The sequence below is a fragment of the Streptopelia decaocto genome, assembly GCF_964273445.1.
Source record: "Streptopelia decaocto genome assembly, chromosome: 17".
NCBI classification, from domain to species: Eukaryota; Metazoa; Chordata; class Aves; order Columbiformes; family Columbidae; genus Streptopelia; species Streptopelia decaocto.
This window is the reverse complement of record NC_138672.1, coordinates 7,186,468-7,198,970: the sequence shown is the minus strand read 5'-3', so window position 1 is coordinate 7,198,970 and position 12,503 is coordinate 7,186,468. Positions and strand designations below refer to the sequence as shown.

Genomic DNA, 12,503 nt, shown 5'->3' with positions numbered 1-12,503 from the left:
CATCTCCAACAGTTTCCATTTGCCTGAAGTGTCTAAGTCCAGCCCTTCAACACTAATAAACTGGAGAGCTCCAGTCCGCTCTGTGCTGCTGGCTCCCCAGAGGTTTGCTGCTGCCAGCACTGGGGAAGAAGGAGTTAAAGGTCTGCGTTGGAAGAGCAGCACAGCTGCCTGCAGAGGCTGAGATCCTGCTCGCTCTTCACCAGTGTTTGATGGCTGGGGAAAAGCCGGTTCCAAATTCAAACACCACTTTCTAGACTGAGAAAAAATTAAACCCAACTGCCATTATTCACCCTGAGAAACCAGGACGAGCTGGTTTTGGGGCTGGGCAGGCTGGCGTTTATTGCTGTTCGCAGGTTTGGGGCTTTGAGGTCAGTGATTTGGCTGGTTGAGCTCCCAGGCTGGTCCCTCCGGGTGCTCCCCTCCCAGCGGGGGGGCAGCCCAGACCCCCGGGTGACGGTTCGAGGGACAGCTCTGTCCCTTGTCCAGCACCCCGTCCCTCGGCAGGTGGCTGTGCAGGGGAGGGCTGGCCGGCTCTGCCTGCACTGGGCGGGACTGGGCGTACTGGGAGCGCTGCCAGGGAGGGGTGGGCTGTGGGATCGGGACGGAGGGAGCACAGAGCACAGGCTGGATGCAGCTGAGGTAGGTGCCGACATTCTTCTTAACTTCTCCTTCTTCCCAGGAACTGTTTGTATCCCTGGGCGAGGGATGCTCTGGGCAGCTCTGTCCCTCGGGGCACAAACAGATGGGGACATGGGGCTGGGGGTGGCGATGGGCTGTGTTAGGGAGACGAGTTCAAGCTGTGTCCCACAAGGTGGAGGGGCCGGTGTCCCAGCTTGGGACACCGCATCCCCACGGTGCTGGGGGTGGCAGGGAGCGAGGAGCTGCTCCACATCCTGCTCTGGGGCTCAATCACCGGCAGCTCTGCAGCCTCGTTTAATCCTGCCCGTCCCGCAGGGCTGGACAGGGGCTGGGGGCTTTTGCTGGAGAAGCAGTTGTGGGTTCTGTGGTGTTTGAAGGTGGCTGTTCCTGCCCCGCAGAGCCCTCTCACAGCCCCGCAGGATCTCCGCTGGCTGGGACTGCAGCAGGCGGCGCCTTCCCCAGAATGATGGAAAACAAAGTGCTTATGACGTTTGCGTTCTACAGCACGATCTTGATTTTAAAAATGTATGTTGTGGCCATCATTACAGGACAAGTGAGACTCAGAAAGAAGGTAAGTTCTACTTTCCCTTTTTCTTCTTTTCTGGCGTTTTCCTTCGGTGTGGCAGAATGCAAACCCCCCCTCTCTCCCCCTCCCTCCTTCAGTATGGAAGGAGTAGGCACATCTCCCTCTTTCTCTGCTACTTGAGGCCAACAGCTTCTTTTGTTTGGCCCCAGAGCCCCTGGCCAGGGCCATTAGGAGAAGGGAGCGCGGAGGCGCCACTGAGCTGCTGGGCACCTGCGGCCAGTGTGGGGGATGTTTGGAGGCTTCGGGGGCACCCACAGCCAGTGTGGGGGTGCAGAGAAGCTTCTAGAATGCCCACAGTCAGATCTGATCAGCCAATATAAAAACGGGATTCTCGTCGAGACTCCGCCCATTGTCGCGGGTCTCTCGGAGCACGAGCGAGATGCTGCCGCCGAGAGCCCCCCCGGGATGGAGACTCCGCTTGCCTCGCCGCCACGGGTGTGAGTAAAACTGCTCGCAGGATTGCGAGTGTATTTATACTTTCCGTGCACATTTGCACGGGTAACTTTCCGTGCTGAATGTGAGCACGTGTAAAATTAATCCTCGCAGAATCGCGGGTGTATTTTCCTTCCGTGCACATTTGCATGTGTAACTTTCCGTGCACATTTGCACGCGTACTTTCCGTGCTTAATACAAGCACGTGTACTTTCCGTGCACATTTGCACCTGTAACTTTCCGTGCTCAATACGAGCACGTGTATAAATTATTTCCTCGCACAACCGCGAGTGTATTTTCCTCCCGTGCTTCCACATAAGCACGTGTAATATTCCGTGCACATTTGCACGTGTAAGTAAATTAACCCTCGCAGGATTGCGAGTGTATTATAAATTTACCCTCGCAGAATCGCGAGTGTACACTTCCCGTACTCACTACGAGTACGTGTATCTCTTTTAAAATAATCCCACACCGTGTTTGGCAAGTGTGTGCTTCTCCGGGACTCAGGGCCGGCTCCGGCATTGTTTTGGGTGAAGCTGTGTGCATGCACTCTGTGGCCCGCCTGTTGTATTATATTAGTTGCTGCCCCTTAATAATTTTCCTCAACTGATATCCAAACCTGTATTTTAGTCACTTTTGGAGTGCTAAAACCCTGTTTCTCACCGGTTTAATAAAAGTTGTTTTGGACCCTGTTGTCCCTTAAACTAACCTCGGGGGTGCCTCCGGGACATTTTTGGCGTAGTCGAGCAGGGTATCAGAGATGGAGGAATTATTTAGAGGGTTGAGTAACCTCTCTGCAGTAACCTGGGGTCTTGCCGTTATGTGGATCGCGGTGTGTTTCAGTTTGAGTGTTTGCTTAAAGGTAGCACAGGATCTGTGTAAACTTAAGCACCGAATGGAGGAAAACCTTTCGCGGGAAAGTGAACAATTTGACTCTTTAAAGCAGGACCTTTCGTGGCAAAGCAAACAGTTTGACTCTTTAAAGCAAAACCTTTCATGGCAGCAACTCGAAGGAACTACTGACATTAGGATTTTGCAACTTGCTCCTGCTCTTCCCACATCTACAATAACCTGTACTCCACAATCGGTTTCTGTGGTTCTCCGTTCTTTTTTTTTTTTGGTTCTTTTTTTAATTTCTGTAAAGGCCGACAAAGTTTTCCTGAAGCAAGCTGAGTTTTCTTTGACTTAAGTTGAAAGTAAAACATGTTCCGTAGCTGTGGCAGATAAATATCTCGCTTCTCTTTGGCTCCTTCTGTTTGTTTCTACCATCTGTAGCTTGGTGTTTATAATTTCTGAATCCCAATCTAAATAGTAATTTCAGATCTAAAGTGCCATGCAGGTGAGCTACTTCCTCAAAGAGACTGTTTACACTTAATATGCCGTGTCTGGAAGAAAAGAAGGAAGGGGAAAATGGTTTAAGAACAAATATGGTAAAGAACTCGATGCACTGTAGGACACAAATGCAGGGGGGTGAGGGAGGTGGGGGGTGGTGGTGGGGGGGGGTCCCTGCATTGTGTCCTATGTTTTTCTTTAGTTTCTGTAGTTGATTTAGGAGTAAAAGTGCCACAAATGTGATTTCCCAGGGAAAACAGAGGAATTTGTCAATGCCTGGTTGTTATATGGCACATTGTAATTAAGCCCAGTGTGTCATTTATGTCACTTGTTCTGTTCTTAAGTATTTGAGAAGCTTTGATCTACATCGGTGGAGCAGAAGGGAGAGATTTCTGCTCTCAGGTAAAACACAAAGTAGATCTCCCTGTGTTGTAGCATCATTGTAATGGGTGATTTGGCTTCTCCCCTTTTTTTCTAAATGATGCTCCAGCCCTGGGACACCCCAGGTTTGTAACATGATTAAAGCAAGCACCAGGGTCCTTTCCAGGCTGCAAAGTGAAGCTGCCACTTGTAAGCAGGTCCCTGAGGAACAGCTTCTGAGCATAGGTGGGGAGCTCATATAAATCATTTTTATTTGTACGTTTATTAGTGTAGGATCCGATTCCCCTGGGGCAGGTTTCACTGCCACAGTATCTCTGCCAAAAAAGCCAGCCAGGGAATATCCTTCCTCAGTTGGTTGAACTAGTCTGTCGGTCTCGGTTATCTTTTGGATGCCGTGTTCTGTGTCTGCAAGCTCTGTGCCAGCGGTGAGCTCATTTGGTGGTTGGCAAAGTCTGCTTTACCTGCGTTTCACGGCCAGGAATGGGCTGGGATCAGGCTGGAGCTCCCTTGAAGCCCCCAGTCTGGGATCTGCTCACTGGGCAGAGTTGGGTTTTTCAGAGGATAAGGAAAACCCATCGGGAGGTGCAAGATTTAACCCCCAGAATGGTGTACGTGGAAGTGCAGCTGCTCTTGTGCTTGTGAAGGGTGGTGAGAAAATGAGGCTGAAAGCCCTCCTTGGGCAGGAAGAAATCCCCACCGGTCTTAAAGACTGGGAGTAAAGCTTCTACCTGTCAAGATCCAGAAAACATCATGAGCATATATATTATAGGGTCTCTCTCTTGCAGGCGTTTGCAAACCCGGAGGACGCGCTGCGCAACGGGGGGCTGCAGTACCACCGGGAGGACCCCGACGTGGAGCGGTGCCGCAGGCGAGTACGCGGGCCCTGGGAGCTGCTGCGAAGCAGCAGTGGGAAGCTAAAGGATTCATTAATTAAGTAATTACCTAGATGGGTTAAATGCCTGGAGCTTGGATGTGGGACCCTGCACACTAGAGCAGTTTAATCTTTAATGGGAGCATGGCGTGCACTGGAGCAGGGACAGAAGGAAGGAGGCAAGTTTGGCGTCTGACTCTGGTACAATTAAACTAATTCCTAGATGCTCAAAGTCCCCCAAGTCTTGTCTTGTACCCACACCCAAGGCTCCTCGTGCCCTGCTCTGACATGACCTCGAATCCCCCCAGACCCACACGCAGCTTGGACAGGGAACTGAGTGACTGGTCCCAGTGTGGCCGCTCTGTTTGGGGCTCTGCAAAGAGGGTGACACGATGACAATAACTTCTGCCTCCCTGCCTGGGCAAACTCTGACTCTTCACCTTTCTTCTGTGGGGCTCACAGTTCCTCGGAGGTAAAACCCAGGGTTATTCAGCCCCAGGCTTGGTCTTCTGTCCCTCTTTCTCAGAAGGAGGTGCCTTGAGTGCTGGGCTGGATCACTGGGGACGTGCAGGAAAGGGACTGGAGCTGTGTCCTGCTGTCACTGAGCCCTTGGCCACCAGCTCTGGGTGGGAGACTGTGCTGCTCACCTCTGCTGCCTGCAAGATTTGCTTTAAAAAACATCCTGTGCCACCTAATCCCTGGGCTTGCAGTGGGAGGAGGAGGGAAAACAAGCTGTTCCCTTGCTAAGGGAAAGAAAATAATACTAGTCATAGTAAAAATAATCCTCATTTGATTAGTCAGAAAAGAAACAGTTCCATAAAAACAAATATCCAGAGCTGCTGAAAAGACCTGGGGAAGTCTGGGATCTGACTTGTGCAGTTAAAGCGCTCAGGGTCAGTCCTTGAGGATCTGCTCACAGCCCTGGGGAAGAAAAATTAAACCCAAGGTGTTTCCCCCGAACAGGGGTGATGCAGCTTGTGCAGAAGAGCAGCACAGGCATCTTTGCCTTGTTTCAGGGCAGAAATCGCTTAAAATATTCTCTTGGCTTTGTGAATATTCAAACATCCTGGGGCACAGGAAGGGGAAGCAAGGGCAGCTCTTATCAAGGCTTCATCTCTGCCATGCAAACCTTCAGAGATAACAGGGAAAAGGCGACTGAACTTTGTGCCTGGGTCGCTCTCCAGCCCAGATCTGTCCCCACTGACCTGAGAGTCCCCCCATTGAAGCACTGGGTGCTGCACTGCAGAAAGCAGCTCTCGCATTGCAAGGGAGCAGAAGAAGGAGAAGCAGAGGTGATGGGAGGGTGAGGACAGCCTCAGTACTTTGAAGGCTGGTCCCTGCAGAGGAGGGACAGAGCCTACACATGGCCAGAACCTGTTTCGGTAGTGATGTGGGTGGTGGCAGGTGGTGCTGTGATGTGCGCATGTTCAGATGGAGCGTGAGGTTTGGCCCCATCAGTGTCACCGTGTCACCGCCTGGCCACAGTGGTCCCTCCAGCCTAATTACGCTGCAATGAAGCAGGTGCTGCTGGCACAGCATGGGGGTACAGGGGGCACTCCTCCACGGTCCCATTTGGATGCACGTAGGAGAGGGACGAAGCCACAGACGCTTCCATCCTTTCTTCTGTGGAGAAAGCATGGTCTGGAAATGGCCTCATTATTGTATAATGTGGCCACATCTGGGTCTGTGCCATGCTGGTGCCGCAGCAGCTTTGAGCTTTTCACAGCTTTGCAGGGGCTTTGTTTTGCTTTGTTTATTTGAAAGCTCCAACGGCGGAGCTGTCATCTGTCACGACAAAGGTGTCCCAGTCACAGAGGGCAAACGTCAGGAGCATCCCACAGGAGAGACACCAGCTGGGATACACTGCTGCCTGCATGTGTAGGAGGGATCTGGCTCCTTTGGACTCTACTGCCAGCCCATCCAACAGAACTGCACCCCAGGCTGTGTGCTTTGGCTGGAAGGGATGGGAGAACACAGGGATGGGAGGTGGCAGAGACGGGAGACAGCAGAGAAGCTCAGTGGGAAGAATTCAACTTATTTCCCATTTCAGGGCCCACCGCAATGACATGGAGAACATCTTTCCCTTCCTTTTCCTTGGAGCCATCTACTCGCTGCTGGATCCCAGTCCTGCAGTGGCCAGGATCCACTTCTTCATCTTCTGCGTGGGGCGCATCGTCCACACCGTCGCCTACCTCCTGAAGCTGAAGGCGCCCACGCGCTCGGTGGCCTACAGCGTGGCACAGCTGCCCTGCTTCTCCATGGCCCTGCAGATCCTCCTGGCCACCACCCCGTACTGGTAACCCCCAGCGAGACCAACCATCCAAACCCCCTCGTCCTGCGCTCTGCTGGTTCCCCCGGCTGGACTGGGTGCTGCGTGTGCGAGTGTGAGCGTGCACATGTGTGTGTGTGTATGTACATGTATGTACATGGCTGCCAGGGAGGCCACCTGCACCCCAGGGATGCTCAGTGCAGTCTTGATAAAGGTGCCACTGAAATTGAGCAGGGAAGTCATCAGAGAGAAGGGGCATGTCTCCATGTGGAGCGGGAAGGGGACACAGAGGCAGGTTTCTCTTGCTCCTGCTAAGGGTGGGAGGGGTAAAGCACCTGGACTGCCCCTCAAGGAAGGGGTTTATTGAAGAAAAGAAGGTTTTCTGACCCAACTGCATTCGGAACTGGGAAGGGGAAGATGTGCCCTTTCCCCTTGGTCACAAATACCCCATGAATCAGGAAGGGAAGATCGTGAGCGTCTCACAAAGTCTCGTGGTCAGCAGACGTGGGTGGTAGCAGAGTGGGGGGTTATAAAACAGCTGGCCCTCCCCAGCTGTGTGAGTCTGTGGAAAGGGGGTTCCCTGAGGTCCCCTCTGCACTGAGGAGGACAGGAGGCAGGTGCCTGCCAGGCAGCATAACATGGGAGTTGACATCTCAGGGGTGACGCTGCGAAGCCACCGAAGCGTTCAGTGCTCCCAGCTGCCTCGTCTCACACCGCGGGACGCAGGTCCTGCCGAGGAGCCTGGCTGCAGGCAGGAGCCTGTCCCAGCACGGACACCCCACAGCCGGTGATCAGCACCTCCTGGCCAGCAGCAGCTGTGGCTTTTCCATCTTGCTCTCACCGTGGCAAGATGCAGAGGGATGTGCCTGGAGCAGCCATCAGGAATCGCTTCCCCCATCGAGAGCCGGACACAAAGCTCTGGGACTTACGGAAAGACTGAGATGCTCACACAGAACCAGGGTTTTGCAGTTTGCAAACAGAGCTTTCTCCCAAGGGCGATATCTGCGTTCACGTGCTGCTGATGGCTGAAAACGCTCCCAGGGCAGCAGGCTGAATTTCTCCCCCTCTGTTTGTAGCCTTTCTCTGGCCACAGAATGGCCATTACTATTTGGGGAATGTGCCGTGACCGCTTTGGTGGTGTTTTGTTTCAGCTGTTTCCTGCTGTCCACTGCTGCCGAGCCGTGCGCAGCTGGATTAACTGGTGTTTGCAGAAAGCTCTGGAAATGAGCAGAGTGGCTTTGAACCTCCCTGCAGGAGAATACCACTGCTCTGCGGTGTCACCCGAAAGGCACCGTGTTGGAGAGGAGGGGCTGGGACCAGGGTGCTGCAGGGTGACAAAAGCTCGTGGGCTCCTCTGCTGTGCGGCTGTCCCAAAGTGCCGAGGGCTGGTCCAGGCAGCAGCAGCACACGATGGAGCATCCCGATACAGGACAGGGCAGGGGGAGGGCTCTGCTGTTCAGTGCCATCTCCCTCCATGCAGAGTTTTACTAAGATCACAGGGCAAAACTGGAATGAGTGGAAAATAAATTCCCCTTCCACCTGTCCTAAGCACGAAAGCTGTTCCCTTAACCCCACTGTCCTCGGGGATGCTCTTCCTGAGACCTCACTGAGTGTGCACAAATCACGGGGTGAAACACCAGCTCAGACTGATGCTCTGAGCCGTTGCCCAGCTCAGGTCGGAGCTTCTGTACCAGTAACTCCTGACCTCAGCCTAGATGTGCCCTTAGGCGAAGCTGTTTGCCAAGGCTTGGGGCAGAGTGCTCTGCTGTCCCGCAGGGGACACGGGGCCCATGGGCTGTGGAGGGTGGGCAGGACTGCGGGTTCAGCAGTTTGCTCTTGGCCACTTCTCATTTACACAGCCCCAGCAGATGTCTGGTTAATACACCCCCCTCTTAACAAGCCTTTTCTGCCTCACATGGTGCACAAGGTCCCAAACTCCTGTAGGTTTTGCTGCTGCTGCACATGCATCCTAGTGGCAGGAAGCAAATATTCCCAATAAAAACAAACCATTGTGCTGTGATACATCCTTCCTTCAGGAGCAGCAGATGCAGCTGGGTAGCAGCTGGGTCCAGCCCCAGCAGGACAGCTCCCCAGCTGCAAAGCGCTTTGCTAAACCCCACTGCATAGCCTGGAGTGCCCCAGAACACCTAAAGAGATGTCCCTGTCCTTGGGGCCCACCTGCCCTGCAGAGAAAGCTCTTGTCCAGGTGTGCATTATTTGTGCTGATCCTTTAAATTCAGCAGAGCTGAGCCTTGTTGGGCTCAGTTTTCCTTTCTAGAGCAGCAGGTTGCTATAAAGCTTGGTGTTCCTCAACTCTCCTCCATCCCAGCTCCCTCAGAGCAGGTTACAGGTATGAGATGCTTTGTCCCAGCAAGTTTTCTTCACTCCTGCCTGCGTTCAGCCAGCTGCTTTTTCCCCACGGGACCAAGCTGGTTCTTAGATCCTGGAGGGCTGGAGAAGTTCAGGTAAGATGTGGTTGCTCTCATTTCTGTGCTTACACCTTGCAGAGGAGCTGCCTGTGTTTCTCAAGCTCAGCAGCCCCTCCTTTTACTGATAGCTTACTGGGAAGTGAAAGCCTTATTTCCCTGTTTTTCCCCTTTTTTTTTAAATGTTTATGTTTGGGAGGTGCTGCCCTATTGGTGTGTGTGTGTTACCTGGTTGAAATGGACAAAGTGACTCCACTTGGTGGTTTTATTTTTTTCTTTCCCTCATGCTTTTTTATTTACAATAAGAAAGGCAGTGGCTTTATAAAATGGACTCTCTCCAGTACGTGTTGCTGTGGTTAGAAATGTAGCTGGGACTGAGATTTTTTTGCCATGCAAAGGAAGAAATGGGGCTGCAGAACCAGCCCCTTCCCCGAATCCCCTTCAGCCTCCTCCTGCCTGTTTGGTGCCTGATGCCCTGCTCAGGGAAGCTGGGGTTACATGCAGAGCTCTCCTTTCTTCTTTTTTATTAAATAAAATAAAATAAACCACGCTGTACTGGCTACAGGGAAAAGCTTGGGAACGTGAACCCTCCTGGCTCCAAAAAAACAAACAGTAAAAGCCCACAAGGCAAACTTCAGAGGCCCAACCATTGTGCTTATTTTGAAACGCTGCGGAGGTTTGTGGGAGGAGGACAGAGCCCAGCTCCCGGCTGCCGGTTCAGCCCCAGCACAGCCCGTGGTGTTTGCTGTGTGCAGGGCAAGTGATGAGCTAAAGCACCCCCCAGCTTTTCCCAAATAATATCCTGAAGCTCCCAGATTCCTGCTCCGCATCGGTGTGGGGGAAGGATGTGCCCACGGTCCCTGCAGCTCCAGGAGAGGGGGGACTGCGGTTGCATCTCCCACTTTCTGGGGTTTGGTGTGTGCATGGTGCCAACAACTTGGTTTTCGCACCTGGCTCAAAGCTTAAATGGTAACACTGTGAAACCCGCCTGGGGCTGCAGAACAACGGAGTTTGGTGCCCAGATATTTGAATATGAATGACGCTGCCAGTACGTGTCTTCCCTCCGCCCTGCTGAGCCCAAGGTGTTTGGAGGTGGGGGAAAACCAAGAGGAAACCCACCACAAGCCACTTTCAGCCAGTCCAGCCCCATTACCCCTGAGCTTTGGGGCTGCCCCTTTCTTACCCACCTGTGCTGCTTCCCGGGTCCAGCCCTTCCCCATCCTGGGGTCTGGGGCCACCATGCCCCTTGGGCATCTCTCCTGTGATACAGGTCATTCCTCCTTCTCTGCCAGTGCAAAATCTCCCATTTCTTCTAGCACGTGTGGGATTCTTCCGTCTCGCACCACACAAATACCCTTAATTCTCTCGAGGAACTGGAATTCCTGTGACTTGTAGGGAGAGCACGTAGTGTCAGCTCTACACATATGAACATACCTGAGGTTTTGTCACCTGGAAAAAGTAACAGCGTTTCACTGCTCCTCTCTGGCACGCACGGGGTTGCAGTTGGCACAATGGAAGTTTTATCCACTGTTTTTATATGGTTTTGTTTCTTTTTTTTGGTGGTGTTTTGGTTAGTTGTTCTGGGGGGGCCTCAGCTCCGCACCCCTCCCTGCGCGGGGCTGCAGCGCCCCCGTGTGGCGGCGGGGGGAGCCGGAGCCGCCTCCGGGTGCCACGGGGACCCCCTCAACCCATGGGGTGGATGGAGGGATAGATACACGGATGCTGGGTGGTGTTCTTTGGGGAGCTCGTCTCTGCCCACCAGAGCAGGCAGACGCGATGTTCTGCCTCGCTTCCAGCTGTGCATCTGCATGCAATAATTCTTCCTTGGCTTTGTAACACCCACTACAAAGTGAACTTTTGCTTCCTCCCTCCTTCCCAAATCACTACAGAGCATCACACCCCCAGCGGATAGCTGCCATCCAGCTTCTCAAAAGCTTCACTGCCACCTTAGGTTGCTTCTTTTGGGGGTCTGGAAAAAAACGGCAGCGAGAAAGAATATCAGCTGCAGGGAGGAGATGCTCCTTCCAAATGCAACACGGAGTTTGGGGTGACCATCGCATCCCCCAGGACAGAAGGGGCTCAGCTGCCGGGAGATGACATATTGTTGTCATACGTACATGTTTTTGTATAGCTCATCGGTGGTGTCAGCAGGACTTGGAGGGTGTCTGGGCCTTCCCGTTGCCACCAGAGGGAGAAGGGCTGAGCTCAAGGATGGTGGGAGAGGAGATGCTGTAACCGCTGCGTGTCTGTACAGCTCATTCTGGCCGCGGACAACCAGGCTGGCATCCCTGCGAGCTGGAAAATGTGAGCTCTGTTTTGTCTCGCTGCCGTGGCAGCCGATGCTGATGACAATATAAAATTGTTCTCATTAAAATATTGCGGGAGCAAACTTCAACTTTTCGTTGGTCAGAAATCCGTGCACAAGTGTTGGGCTGTGGGGTCAGGAACAAGGAAAAGGGGGTACAGGGAGGTGCTCTCATGAGCTGAGACTTGCCCTTTGGGAGCCAGCTGGTTGAAAACCAACTGCTTTGAGGAAGGAAATGTAACTTGCAAATAATGTTCTTGCAACCTTCCCTGCTTGCCTGTCTCCTGGTTTGCAGACCCCTCAGTAGTCCATCAGCTCCTGGGACCTGGCAAACCACGCATTGAGACCTTCTGCTCTAGCGGGAGTTGAACTGAAGCTGGGACAGTTCAGACAGGAAATAAGTGACATATTTCCAGCAGTTAACAGTAATGAGTCACTGGAAGAATCTGCCCTGGGACCTGCAAGCTCTTCACTTCCACGGGTCTTTTGACTCTGGGCTGGATGCTCTCCAAAGGGATGCTGCTTGGGATCTTCTCTGCATGGGGCTGGGCAGGAGGTTGGGCAACTGCCTTTAATGATCTACAAGTCACTTAGTAACAGATGCTCATCCTTGATGTCTGTGGAGCATCAGTTAGTGTTTACAGGTTTCCACCCCCATTTGACCTGATAACCTGGCAGCAAGAGGCTCTGTGCCTGCTCCTGGCCACATCCCATCTCAGCCCATTCCCTGCTGCTGGGGGCACATGCGAGTGCTGTTCCCAAGGCCATGGGTGTGGGGCCAACATTAATGTGAGCTGCTGTGTTGTGGGGAATTTGCAAGCTGCCTGTGCAAACTCTGCAAGCTCTGCCACTGCTGGGGGGATTTTGAAGGGGAAAAGCAAACTGAATCCTCTTCCCCAACACTCCTTCCTCAATAGCCCACACTCATCATCCCCAGAATAAGATGGATCTGGTAAGGCACTGCAATTAGCTGTTATACAGAGACCTTCATTAGGATGTTTTCTGTGCCACTTGAGCTTCCACTGTCTCCAGAGATCAGCTTGAGGGCTCCCAAGCTGCAGAGAAGCTTGGCAGCTCTGCTGTGGGACCATGGTCCCCCTACCCCATCCCAGCTCTAATGGAGCCTCAAAATGCTCCCCCCTTGCTCCTGTCCCTCTCCTGAGGCATGTGGACCACTTTTGGGAGCCTGGAATGAAATCCAGGTGTCGAGGAGAAGCTGTGAGATGCCAAGCAAGGTGGAGGTGGCCAGATTGTGGCTCTTG

The 12,503-nt window shown here is 53.0% G+C and overlaps 1 protein-coding gene across 1 annotated transcript; it reads left to right on the top strand.

The window, feature by feature from the left end:
- Positions 1 to 602: 602 nt before the first annotated feature.
- PTGES (prostaglandin E synthase) lies at positions 603 to 11,320 on the top strand. The gene is made up of 4 exons (XM_082068028.1): positions 603 to 639; positions 1,038 to 1,210; positions 4,156 to 4,238; positions 6,292 to 11,320. Exons 2-4 carry the CDS (start codon positions 1,103 to 1,105, stop codon positions 6,539 to 6,541), a joined length of 441 nt encoding a protein of 146 aa, XP_081924154.1. The 5' UTR covers positions 603 to 639; positions 1,038 to 1,102; the 3' UTR covers positions 6,542 to 11,320.
- The last annotated feature ends 1,183 nt before the right edge of the window (positions 11,321 to 12,503 follow it).